Source organism: Diceros bicornis, chromosome 1 (assembly GCF_020826845.1).
Source record: "Diceros bicornis minor isolate mBicDic1 chromosome 1, mDicBic1.mat.cur, whole genome shotgun sequence".
In the NCBI taxonomy this organism is placed as follows: domain Eukaryota; kingdom Metazoa; phylum Chordata; class Mammalia; order Perissodactyla; family Rhinocerotidae; genus Diceros; species Diceros bicornis.
Window position 1 is genome coordinate 5,807,481 of NC_080740.1, and position 13,384 is coordinate 5,820,864.

The 13,384-nt window shown below is 41.0% G+C and overlaps 1 protein-coding gene across 1 annotated transcript in view; it reads left to right on the forward strand.

Annotated features, from left to right (window-relative positions):
* The window catches only part of IQGAP2 (IQ motif containing GTPase activating protein 2), a 261,521-nt gene that overhangs the window by 165,622 nt on the left and 82,515 nt on the right, over window positions 1–13,384 (forward strand). The window contains exons 10-12 of the mRNA XM_058565585.1: window positions 513–676; window positions 3,682–3,842; window positions 8,461–8,585. Coding sequence (XP_058421568.1) covers window positions 513–676; window positions 3,682–3,842; window positions 8,461–8,585 — 450 coding nt within the window. The remainder of the gene's footprint in view (window positions 1–512; window positions 677–3,681; window positions 3,843–8,460; window positions 8,586–13,384) is intronic.

Genomic DNA, 13,384 nt, shown 5'->3' on the forward strand with positions numbered 1-13,384 from the left:
AGGGTCAGCAGTAGGGCGAGACTTGCTTCTGGTCCCCACGTAGCTTCCGTCTCCTTGGGGAGACAGTACTAACACACAGGAGTGTTAAAGAGCAATGCGTGCGGGGTCTGTATGGCCCGGCTCTAAATACTGGGAGGATTCCCAGGGTGTGAAGCCTCAGGGACTGGAGCAGTGCGAGGGCGCTATGGAAGAGGTGGGACCAGAGCTGGTCCTGAAAGGATGGATTTTGTAGGGAAGTCATGCTAGGCAGGAATGATCTCATAACTCCAGCTCTGTCAATGCCGAGCTTCTTTTAGAGATGACCTCCAAGGATTGGACTGACTTCTAATTACTGAGCTGCCATTTCCAAGGCTTTGCCTGCCTTCTAAACTGCAGCTTTTCAGAGTTCATGAGAAGTGATGCCTTAGGTTCTAATGCTTGGAAAGATGGGCTGGTTGGGTCAGGCCGCAGTGGGAAAAGAAAACATTCTGATGAACTGTGCCCCCCCCCACCGCACCCCCCCCCCCCACCAGGGCTGGCCGCGGTGGACCACATCAACGCTGTCATTCGGGAAGGCGACCCCGAGAACACGCTGCTTGCGCTGAAGAAACCAGAGGCCCAGCTGCCTGCTGTCTATCCCTTTGCTGCTGCCATGTATCAGAACGAGCTCTTCAACCTCCAGAAGCAGAACGCCATGGTGAGTCAGAGGAGGTTCCAGGCACGGAGATGGTAATTCTGAGTCCAGGCAGTGAGGAAGGCTGTTGAGGAAAGGTGCAGGGGGTGGAGTGGCTTCCACTTGAACAAGTCCCCACTCTCCTTGGCCTCCCTGTGCCATCCCATGGCTCCTTCCTCTTTAACTGCTGCTTTTCCTTTACATGAAGCTTCTGGAACATAGTTAGGACATGCAGGAGGCTCCGCACAAATATACACTGAAAACAGGTGGTTCTTATTCTCTGTGTGGTTTTTGAAGAACTTTGGATAATTTTTTTAACTACACTGAAGTTTTTTTAAAAATATGTAATGTATTGTGATATAGAAAAATAACCTCTGACTCTGCATTTTTAGAAGTCTGCAACCACGAACATTAGCACCATGGCTTTGATGTTGTAAATTTATGCTCCTTAATATGCTAATAATATTAAATAGTAATATTCGTATGCAGGCACAGTGGTTAAGAGCATGTGTACTAGCACAGGATTAAGCCAAACAATGGAACAGAATGAAAAGTACTGGAAGGAGAGCCAAGAATTGTTTCAGAAAGTGGAGAAAGGAAGGCAATCTTACAAGTGTTTAACCATTTGGGGAGGAAAACATTACTTCACTACACAAACCAGAATTAATTTCCAATATAAAAGGTTAAACATAAAAAATAACACAAAAATTGGGGCCGGCCCGGTGGCGCAAGCGGTTAAGTGCGCGCGCTCCGCTGCAGCGGCCCGGGGTTCGCTGGTTCGGATCCCGGGCGCGCACCGACGCACTGCTTGGTAAGCCATGCTGTGGCGGCGTCCCATGTAAAGTGGAGGAAGATGGGCACGGATGTTAGCCCAGGGCCGTCTTCCTCAGCAAAAAAAGAGGAGGATTGGCAGATGTTAGCTCAGGGCTGATCTCCTCACAAAAAAAAAAAAAAAAAAAAAAAAAAAAAAAACACAAAAATTAAAGTTCTAAGGGAAGATAGAGGGATATTGGATCTCAAAAATCAGAAACAGCTCTGCTCCACCAAAATAAGGAGAAGCAGCCAAGAGCATGAAGAGACGATGTGCAAAACAAGGAGCGTGCAGATGACGAAGACACAGAAAAAGTTCAGACTCAGTCGGAAGTCAGTAAATCTAAATTAAAATGAAATATAGTTATTTTTAGGAAACAGATTGGTAGAGAGTTGAGAGCGTTGACCCAGTGTTTGGAAGTCTGGGGCAGCGAGCACCTCCTCGCAGCTGGTGGGACCATGAATCCTACAACCTTTCTGGAGGATGATCTTAGTAATGCGTGTCAGAGGCTATTACCCACTGTCCTGACAATCACATTGCTAGGAAATGAGCCTAAAGGATACGAACCAAAAAGTTTTAGCCACAGGGGTGTTTCACAGCATTGTCTGTAATCCTGAGAAACAAGAAACAAACCACATGTTTAACTAATAACAGACTGCTTAATTTATGGTATTTCCATGTGCTAGAAATAATATGTAACCAGTAAAAGTTATAGTGTAAAGAGTAATGATCTGAAAAGATGTGCACACTAATATTAAGAGGAAAAAATGAGATTAAAATGTGTAGCTTTATCTTGTTTTTTGTAGTAAGAAAATAAAGTCCATTAAAGAAAACAAAACCTCTGTAAATGTTTGCATGAATTAAAAATAAATAAAAGGATATACACTCAAGGGCTTGAGTGGTAGGATTAGTTTTCTTATTCTGGCTTCTTAAGACTCCCTATGTTTTATAAATAGAAATATGCTATTTCATAAGAAAAGAAAAATAATTTAGTTTCTTAAATTGCACTTAGGTTCTCTCATTAGAATTGTCCCTGCTTCTCTAGCTTTGAAGCCCGAGGCTGCTCACACCCCAGCACAGTCATTCATCCTGCCCCATTTCTTTATTTTTCCTTATCCTTTGCCAAACACCACTTTAGATATTTGTGGACAGTTCACCGGCACCAGTAGAGGAGATGAATCTCAAATGATTCTGTTCTGCTCTTTGCTTATAATATTATACCTTCCTTATGTGTTAAACTTGCACTTACAGTTAATGTAAGATATTGGGGTAAAATTTACTTACTTGCTCCCTATAATATCCCCTCTTTCCATTTGCTTTGGGAGGTAAAATGATGCTTTGTTACTCTAAAATCAATTTGCTGTGAGATTTCTGTGGTTACATGTAATATCCTAAATGTAAAGACATATATCAGCTTTTTTTGGTAATTTGTTTTCATGCTCCCTCTATGTTCCTTCAGTCTGATGGAAGAAATAACCCTTTTGAAGTTGGGTCAAGTCAGTATAAAATAGTTAAATGGAAGAGAACGTTGAAGGGGGAGGGCGTTCTGAAATCTAAGATATATTTTTTAAATTAGCCAAATCCAGATTTATAACTTGTATAAATCTGGAGATCCTTACTTGATTTACCAAAAGATAGACCTCACATTTCTTCAAATATCTAGACCTTATAGTACATTTTAAAATTTATACCCAATTATAAAAATGTGACCTAGACTAACCTTTTTGGAACTAGAATCAATATTCTTGGTTTAAAGACTTTGATATACTTTTCTGGGGTTAAAACTTGTAGGTGAAATTCTCCCCTCTTTCTTGACCTTTAATTTAAACTAAAAATCACCAGCTATGCTAAAATCTTACCTCGCACTCTCATACAGTGACAACATTGTCTAATCCTTGACTTAGTTATTGGTGAGAGTGAACCTGTAAGCAGCCCATATAGCTGGGAGTAGGAATCGGCTACGGGGATGCGGATGTTTGTGGAATCGTAACTGTTGGTTATAATTAACTCAGTCCCCAAAATGGTCATCTAAGGAAAACCCAAGGCCATTTACCTGTTCTTTAAAGCCAACGAAAAATAAGTAGCCAGTGAGCTGTCTTTCTCCTGGGTTCTCAAAATCTTTACTTGTCATTGTGCTGTGAAACGTGCATTCTAAACCGCATCACATACACAAGGTGTGTGATTTGGGGAGATTATGTCGCTGTATGTTTTCTGACAGAACTACTTGGCCCACGAGGAGCTCTTGATTGCGGTGGAAATGCTGTCTGCTGTGGCTTTACTAAACCAGGCCTTGGAAAGCAACGATTTAGTGTCTGTGCAGAATCAGCTCAGAAACCCGACAATAGGCTTCAACAACCTGGACGAGACGTACGTGGAACGGTAAGGGAACACTTTCCAGACCTCCTTTCAAGGCAGAAATGTGTGTTTGGCAGATCTTGCAAAGGAAGGATTTGTTCCTTACTGAAGAAATCTATACTTCCATGCTCATTTTCTTGAAAGTTAGTCTACTTTAAGAGTCTTTCGTTACAGTATTCCTTTTAAGGGAACACAGAGTCTAAAAATGATCAGTCTGTGGCAGTTACTGACTGAATTTGTCGTTAGCAAAGATTATTCAATAGGCTAAAAATACAAGAACTGTAGAAAACATACCTTCCCTTGGGCTTCTTTTGGAGACGACAGAAGGTAGAAGAGCTGGAAGCCACTTTAATAATCATCCAGTCCAGTTCTCTTATTTTACTGATGAAGAAACTGAATCTGGATTTATGGACCCAAAGTTGGGCGACTGGCCCCAAACCCCATTCTTCAGGTTGTTAAACCAAAGGTCTCCTGAGACCACAGTGAATCATGGCAGTGGGTAACAGTCTCAGTTTAGTATCTTTCATTTCATGTTCCTTAAACATGCTACTAGATAGTGCAATTGGCAGTATTATAAAACACTATGGCAGATCTAGAGAGAGAATTAAGGGGCCAGAATGAGGAGCCCAATTAGAGATTCGGCGAGACAAAAGCCCAAGTTAAAACGAGTGATTTTCCATCCTGGATTCTTGTGACCACCAGGGGGCGATGTCTGCATAGATCTTGACAAAAGCTCTCTTCAGATACTGATTGTGGAACTGCTCAAATAGGTAGGTTGGGTAATTCTCTTAGGTCATGTACAATTGTACAGGAAAATAGACTTCTTAGTTTTTGTTAAAATGGTGTTTGACCACTTGTCTATGTAGAGAATGGCCCAAAAGTAGTAGGACAGTGGGTTTTCCTTGTTTTTAGTCTTCATGGAGAAATGATGCCCTTGTACGATTTAAGTTTGGCCACCTGGTTCATATAACTCCTCAGAGTCTCTTTCCAAGGTGATTTCTTTCTGCCTCCACTATTTCTGTTAATGGGACCATCCTCTCCGCCAAGCTTTAGAAACCTCAAGCTTAACCTGAGTTTTCTTCTGCCCTCCACCAGGCACCCTTGTGCTGTGAACACCCTCCTCACTTGTCTCCCTACCAGTAGCCAATCAGCATATGTTATACCTCTACAATGTTTCCATTTCCCAGTGACCACCTCATTTAGACTTTTCACCTTTGCTTCTGTGATAGCCTCCAAAGTGGTCCTCCTGCATCTTTTCTGTCCTCATTCATTCTTCCCTAACTAGGCTTTGCTGCTCTCTTAGTGCTGGAGTGGAAGACAGAGCTGGTCGCTGTATTATGAAGCCTAAAGTCTAATGGGGCCCTGATGGGGTGTCTTGATGAGATCATTGTCAGTACTGTCCCACAGATTTAGCATCCCTGGCCACTGACCTCTAAATGGCAGTACCCCCTCCCTCCAAATCACCATTTTGATTATCAAAAATCCTCTCCTCCCCTCACCCCAATTTACAAATGACCCATCAAGGCAATGGTCCCACACCCCATCTCAGAATCACTTTTATACCTGTGGTTTTTAACTGAGGCCTACAGACACAGCCTCGGAGTTCAAGTATTCTGTATGAGAAACTTTTAGAATTTGTGTTTGTTTTAATAATCTTTTTACATTTTGATTTAAGCACTTCATGGGTCACCTGGATGACCCAATGCCGACCTGAGATTTCAGGGCCCCTTTGGTTCTTGTACTGGCAATTGCATTGGCCCCATATGGTCTTCCACGGCCTCAGCATTTCACTTTCAGTGTCAGCTTTGTAACCCGGGATCTTGGAAGCCAAGTTTGCAGGTTTTCAAGTTTGAGAAACCCTGCTCTGTCTGGGCCACTCCCTGTGGTGGTACAAGTTCTTCACAGCACCAGGATGCTAGGCAGGGCCACCTTGATGAGTTCTTACAAAGTCTCAACCTATGTACCATGGCTTCCACCCTTAGGGCTGTGTTTTCCCAGAAAGATTCTTTTGTCTAATTCTCACAAAAGTAATGTAGGGTTGGCATTGATTCTAGGCATATGCTGTTCCCAGATGCTCTAAAATGTAGCTATGTTTATCATGCAATTCGATTGTTCCCTGTTCTCATCTGAATTAAGAACAGACTCCTCACTCTGTTGTTCTAAACTTAGCTCCAGCTATATCCCTACTCATATTTTGCACTTCATCCAAGCTGGATCTGAACCCATTGTGTGCTTTCTGGCCTCTCTGCTCCTATGCACGCTCCTCTCAACACTGGGAACGTGGTGCCTGTCACCCATCTCTGCCTCGCACAGTGTTAGAGCTTGTAAGCCCTGCCCACCGTAGATTATGCTTCCGTGAATTATTTCCATGCTTCTCCCCACCCCAGCTAATGTCATCTCCTCTGAGAACTACCATGGTGTGGTTAGAGGAACGCAGCCTTAGAGCCAAAAATATCTGAGTTTGACTCTTTCGAACCAAGCCCTTTTCTCTTCATCTATAAAGCACAGAAACAAACACAACAAAAACACCTACTCTGTGTCTACAGAACAGTTTTGAGGATTAAGTGCTTGGTTCAGCGCCTGTCCCAGGAAGGTACTCCACCACTAAGGCTTTCCTTCCACTTCCCTTGCTTAGAACCCCATCGTTACTACTCTTATGAACTCTGCTTTTGTGGTCGTTCCTGTGCTCTGCTTTTATACCTTTCTTGCATTGTTGTCGTCTTATCCGCTAGACTGGAAGCTCCTTGAAGTACTGACTGCATCTTGTTCATCCTGGAGTGATATCCTGTGGTGCTGCCACAGGCTTTGCACATAGTAGGTGCCTGATAAACATCTGCTGGACTGGACTGGAATTTCATCTTCTCAAAGCTTCCTCAGTCTGTTAGAAATATGATCTTACTAGTCTGTCTGTAATAGATGGTGAAGAGAGATCTGAGAGGCGGGAGGAGAAGGACATAGACCCATTCGGGTCAACTATAGACTGTTTTCCAAAGTTGACACCTTTAGTACTGGAGACGAATGTGTGGAAAAGCCTGTGGAGCCCTGCTGTGTTACTCCTAAAATCTTTTCCCTTCCACTAGTGTTTGTTCATTTCTAAAGAAATGATGGGTGATTGTGTTTTTTTCTGCATTCATCCTTAAGCTTGCTCATGTTATTCCCATTATGTCATCATTTAGATGTTAAGCATGTGACATGCCCATAAGGGTTTGTCACTTTCTTATATAGTGCGGCCCATGTATAAGGGCTGCTAACCAGTGCAAGTTGCCATTTATCCATAGTGTTATTGTGGTCAGTGTTATTTATTTCTATTACTAGTGTAGCAGAGTAATTTCTTAGGTTTATAACTCTTGGTAAGATGAAAATCTCATGCATGACATTTAGCCAGTTTCAGGCCTGAATTTGGTGATGCATCATTTAGCCGCAGATAATGAATCATCGCTACCACTTAATATTTTGAATGATGTTTTTCTTTCCCAAGCTGCACTCTGTGGAAGACACTTCAGTGCCACCTTGAAGCATGCAGAACTTTGAGAAAATTTGTCACAACCAGGAAAACAGTTTTAGGCTCAATGTGATGTTACTTCTTTTAATTCCTGCTGTTAGCATGTCCAGAGGTATATTCAGAAATCAAACTGCGCAGTGAAGCAATAGAGGATGGGTCTTGATTTCCCTGGTGTCAAGATGAAAAAGCAAACTAAATGATCTAGTTTCTTTACTTTGGGCTGGAATAGCTCATGTTAGCTTATGGTTGTGACGTTGGTTCTGTGATTTTTAAATGAGAAAAGTGATTATTGAGAAATAAAAGTTTCTTTGTAATATTTTGAGATGAATCATTTTTTTCTCTAAAATTTCCCAAGAAAAATAATTTGAGTGGTTGACCAAACTCTATTTTCCAGAGGGCTGTGCAGAGTGAGGAGGGTCAGGGGTCAGAAATGAGGTGTAAGAATGTGATGGCAGTGAGCAGACACAGAGGAGAGGTTTTGATTAGCTGCTATGAAGCCTTAGGAGAAATGGACAGGTGAGGAGGAGTTCTAGGATATTCTGGTTCAACGTGCACCACCTCTTCAAGAAAACATACAGGAAGGATTCAGCAGAGTTTCTGGAACTGCGTTTGCATTTTATTTGATTTCTCAATGGGCATAGTAGGCCTGAAAGTAACCCAGCTATGTTAGGGTTACAGTAACAAAGGTCTCTCAAAGCTCGGATTTTGGAAGGAACAAGAAAAATAGTAAAAAGAACTCTTGATGGAATGGTTGAGAACCATGGTAATTCTGGATTTTATCATGTAACAGTCATCTGGAGACCAAGAAGAACCAAGACACGCAAAAGGAAGGAAAATTAGTAACTAAAGGTAATTTCACAGGGTTGAGAGCTCTGAGTTTTTTTGCTTGACTTAGATACAAGGTTGGATTTTGAGGAACTTGGACTAAACAGCATTTGTATGTCAAATTATTTTTAAGAAAAAACACAGTATAAGTGGGCTTACTGTATGTTGACAAAACTGCACAAGACAATTTCTCTTGCCTTTCTGCTCTTTGACCTCGTAACGTGTATTCAGCGATGTGTGTTGAATTTAAGATGCGTGGCATGAACAAAGAATGACTGTCCCTGACTGGTGTCATAATTGTTTTCTCTTACACAGTTATGCAAATGCACTACTCTCCATCAAACTGGAAGCCTTATCCCAAGGGCAAGATAACTTAAGCTGGAATGAAATTCAGAATTGTATTGATATGGTTAATATTGAAATTCAAGAAGAGAATGACCGTAAGTATGGAACACTTTCCTTCTCTAGGATTGTGGGAGAATAAGGTGTCTGGACAACTTAGTTTTCTAGATTAGGGCTGCACATTTTTGCTCATGGAGCCCTATGAGAGTTCACTCCCCTAATATATATATATGATTGTTGCTTTATGATCACAAATCATGGTGATTTGCTGTGTTTCTAGAAATTATGAGCTACCAGCATGAAAGTGGACAATCCCAAATCTGCCCTGAAACATGCTTTCTCGAATGTCAGCTTGATTCCTTATCGTTTACCTCTTACATATAAAACCAGAGTGAAGACTGAGGAGCTGTGTAACTGCAGCAATCAGTATATTCATTGCGTTTCCGTACATAAATTACCAAATTCAAGCGTCAAGCTGTCTTTTCCATCATAAAAACAAACAAGCCAACGCCATCTTCTTTGGCTTTCTCTGAGCAATTTGACCCTGGGTTAGGATTGCTAATGTCGTTGACCTTCCTTCTACCCTCCAGCCTTGACTTATTTTTCTAACTCCCTTGCTCTAAGTTTGCTGGTAGAATAGGCAGATACTTCTCTCAAAAGTTGATGATGCTTTGTTCTAGTATGTTTTGGTAAGGTCTTAGATTTGGCTTTCTAATGCTATATCTTACTTTGTGATACTAAAATCACTCTTGAGGTAAAACATATGACTTTGTTAGTTAGCAAATTGCATCTGCATAGTTTTCTTCTCTTGCTTTACTATCTCCTGTGCACAACATCAAGGCCGAGTTTGGCTTTGTGTTAAACATCTTCTCACTCTAGGCCCCTAATAGAAAACAGGGTCCAAGTGTGCTGCCTTAACCGCATGCACCATAGATGTCACTGTTGCTGTGATCCCTGAAAACTTTTTTCATTTTGTCCTTTTCAAGTTGTGTGCAAATCTAAATTTCTGCTTTCTGCTGCATCTCAGCGTTTCCGGCCCTTGAGGGTTTTGGAATCCCTGCTGTCAGGTGACTGACACACAGCCCCCTCAGCTCTCTTCTGACAAGTTGGCTTGGGGGTTGGTGGTTCTCGCCAGATGTTAGTTAAGAGGGAAGCACGAATTGGAGCAGAAGTTCAACATTATCTGGGGGAGAAAATGCTGGTGGGTGTGTCTGTAACGAAGCTCAGCCCCCAGCGCTCCGCCCCGCTGCCTTCCTCCTTGACCCCAGCTCCACACTCCGTCTCCAGCAGCAATGCTCTCGGTGTTTGGCTAATGCCACTCATGGGTAGGCCTCTTCTCTTTGGGTGGGCAAAACAAAGAGTCGTGTTCCATCTGCATTTTCTAACTTGTTCCCAGTTCTTTCTGGCAGTCCCCACAGCCCGGGTCTGCTCTGGTGATTTCTGTATGTGCTGCTTACACACCTAAAGGTGCATTAGTTCTTGGTGCTGAATAATCGTAGTTTTATTCTCATTCTTGACGTTGATTAAAAGGGGAAGGGGAGTGCCATTTTTGTCCCAGGATATCAGATAGAGCCTTTGCTTTTACCAGGAAAAGAAAAACAAGTAACATTTTGATCACTTAAAAAGAAAATGGTCTTTTGTAGGTGGATATTTTAAGCAAAAACCTCTTCGGATTGGTATGGCATTTATCTAGGTAACTCCTGTAAGTTATTCTGCATGGGACATATCACGAGGCCATTATCACATTTCTTTTAAGCATCCAGTCGTGAAGGGCATATGCTATAACCAGAACAGTTATTTGAGACTGATATTTCCTTTCTAGAGTTTGGGGGATTTAATACAGAAGATTTAATTCCTCTGTGTCTTGGTTGGTTTTGTTGTTTGGTCAAAATGAGGTATTTTTGGTTAAAGCTCATGAAGTATTGAGTTTGGTATCATATGTTTGGGTAATGGCTTAAAAAGGTAAATTAAGAAAAAAATACACCATTGTGAACAGGCAGGAATTGCACAATATAGTAATCCTCTGGAAGGAAAGTGCCTTACTTGCCCCACCCTATCCCTGCCACACATTCCAAGGTCTAGTACTGTGTCTGAATTGTGATGTGGATAAGGTCTGCAGCTAATGGGAAATGATAACTGTGGAGGGTGAATTTAATGAAGAAATTGCTAAACTCATTTTCTCAGACTTGGATGCTCTGTTGATTTCTTAATGGAAAATTCACTTTTCTCAGAGTGAGACCAGAGCATTATTTTAACCATGTAGCTTATACAAGAGAGTTTTCTTCCTTTGAATTATTGCTTTTTAAATTTTGTAGGTACCATTCCTTGTAGGTTACCTCACCTGTTGTCTCAAATACACAACCTCTAAGAGAATGCTCACTCTCTCATTGGACTAGAATGTTAAAGCATCACACAATGATTTACAGAAGTGGGCCGTGGACTGAGACTCAACAATCTTTGCTCAAATAGGATTTCCCCTTTACTTATAAATGGAGGAAGTGATGCAGAGGCGCCCAGGGGTCTTCTGGGTAGGTTTTTCAGCTCCTATGAGGTCATTTACTATGACCTCAGCAGCTTGTGTTCTTAGAAACACACCGAAAACTTAAGGAGGCGATTTCAATCATGTCAGCTGGAATGCACTCATTACCAGGTGACTGGCCATTAGGAACACACATTCTCTTTCGCAGATTTAGTTCTGTTCAGATCATTTTTGGATGGGGTGTTTACAAGTCTACCCACGGGAGTGTCCAGAGAATGACATGAAGTATTCCGTGCTCTCCAGTTTATAAATACTACAGGGTAAATGATAATACTGTGTATGTGGATGGTACTCAGACTTGCCCGAGTTCTTCCAAAGTTTGGAGATAATGTAACTTGCATGTTAGAGAAGTACTTTTGCTTTTTCTTCAAACATATTTAAGTATTGTAATCTGGAATAATTTCTAGGTGTTTTAGATAAATCTTTTCATCCTTAGCAAGGTGATATTTATGGGGTTATCTCCTCAGGAGATACTTAGCTAAATATTGTACCTTAATTTGAATGTCAAGATGAAGATACTTCTTGAAAATTAGAAGTACTTATTCTGTTTCATAGCATATCCCGTTTGTAAAGTGACTTGTGACTGTTTTAATGAAAAATAACTGACAAAATAAGAAATAACGTTCGGCTTTAAGAATGTTTATTTTCTGAGCTTACTGCTTGTTAATGTTTAGTTTCTTTACTAGATCTTGTCCATCAGCACTAACCTGGGAAGCAAAAGCCTCCTGTTAGTTAGTATGTGTATGTATGTCATGTATGCGTGTACATATATATATATATACACACATATATTCATGTATGCACATACATGCATACACTGTAGTATTTTATGACTGATTGATAAGTTTATTTTTTTTTTTTTTTTTTTTTTTTTTTGTGAGGAGATCAGCCCTGAGCTAACATCCGCCAATTCTCCTCTTTTTTTGCTGAGGAAGACGGCCCTGGGCTAACATCTGTGCCTATCTTCCTCCACTTTATATGGGACGCCGCCACAGCATGGCTTACCAAGCAGTGCGTCGGTGCGCGCCCGGGATCCGAACCAGCAAACCCCGGGCCGCCGCAGCGGAGCGCGCGCACTTAACCGCTTGCGCCACCGGGCCGGCCCCTGATAAGTTTATTTTTAATAATAAGGTAGTATTGAGAAGTGGCCTCCAAATAGATCCCTTTTGCTAGAGTTTCAAAAACTTTTCCAATGCCATAGCTTGGCATCTGTGCTTTTTGTTCCAGGACCTTATAGTCTATGTCCTCAGATCCTGTAGTGTGGTAGAGATGGTAGGAAGGTAAACTGGTGGGTATGCTTATTCGTCCTTTGGTACATCCATGAATTAGGGCTCCAGAGGTTATTTTACCAGCTAGTATTTAGAAACAATTTGTGGTGTTAATTAGTGATACTTGAACCTTAAAAATATCCCACAACATGCATGACTATGTTAATGTGGCTAATGACTACCATGATGGACAGCCCAGATACAGAACATTTCTGTCATCACAGAACATTCCAATGGACAGCGCTGGACTACATTGACCCAGAAATTAACTCTGCTAACACTGTAGGGAATTGCTTGATTTTGAATTGTCTGACTTTTCTCTGTTTGGCATCATTTACAAAGTGGTGAAGTAGAGTGATCTGAAGAATAGAATGTGTATCCAAAGTTCTTTGTACTTAGTTGTCTTTTCTGTACATCTCTGCATTAAATTCTTCCAGCTCTGGTATTCTATGGTTCTGTCATCCAGTATCTTGGCATTGTTATCTGAGGCTTACACTAGAAATAAACATCCCTGTTACTACCTGTATGTATAGTTATCCCCCCTTTTTATAACAGCTTCAAATTATAACAGAGATATAATTTGTATACCATAAAATTCACCCTTTTATTGTGTTTTCATGGTGGTGTGTGTGTGTGTATATATATATATATATATTATATATATATATGTAAGTTGTGCAACTATCACCACTATCTAAATTCAGAACATTTTCATCACCCCAAAAAGAAACTTAATATGCATTAGTAATCACTCTCTTTTCCCCCTCCTCCTATCCCCTGGCAACCACTAATCTACTTTGTTTCTATGGATTTTCCTATTCTAGACATATCATATAAATAGAATCATGTAATATGTGGCCTTTTGTGTCTGGCTTCTTTCATTTCATAATGTTCTCAAGATTCATCCATGTTGTATCATCTATCAGTATACTTCATATTCCTTTCTAGGTCAAAAAATATTCCATTCTATGGATATACATCTTGTTTATACATTCATCAATTGATGGATGCTTGGTTTGTTTCTACTTTTTAGCCATTATAAATACTGCCTCTGTAAACATTCATGTATAAGTTTTTGTGTGAACATATG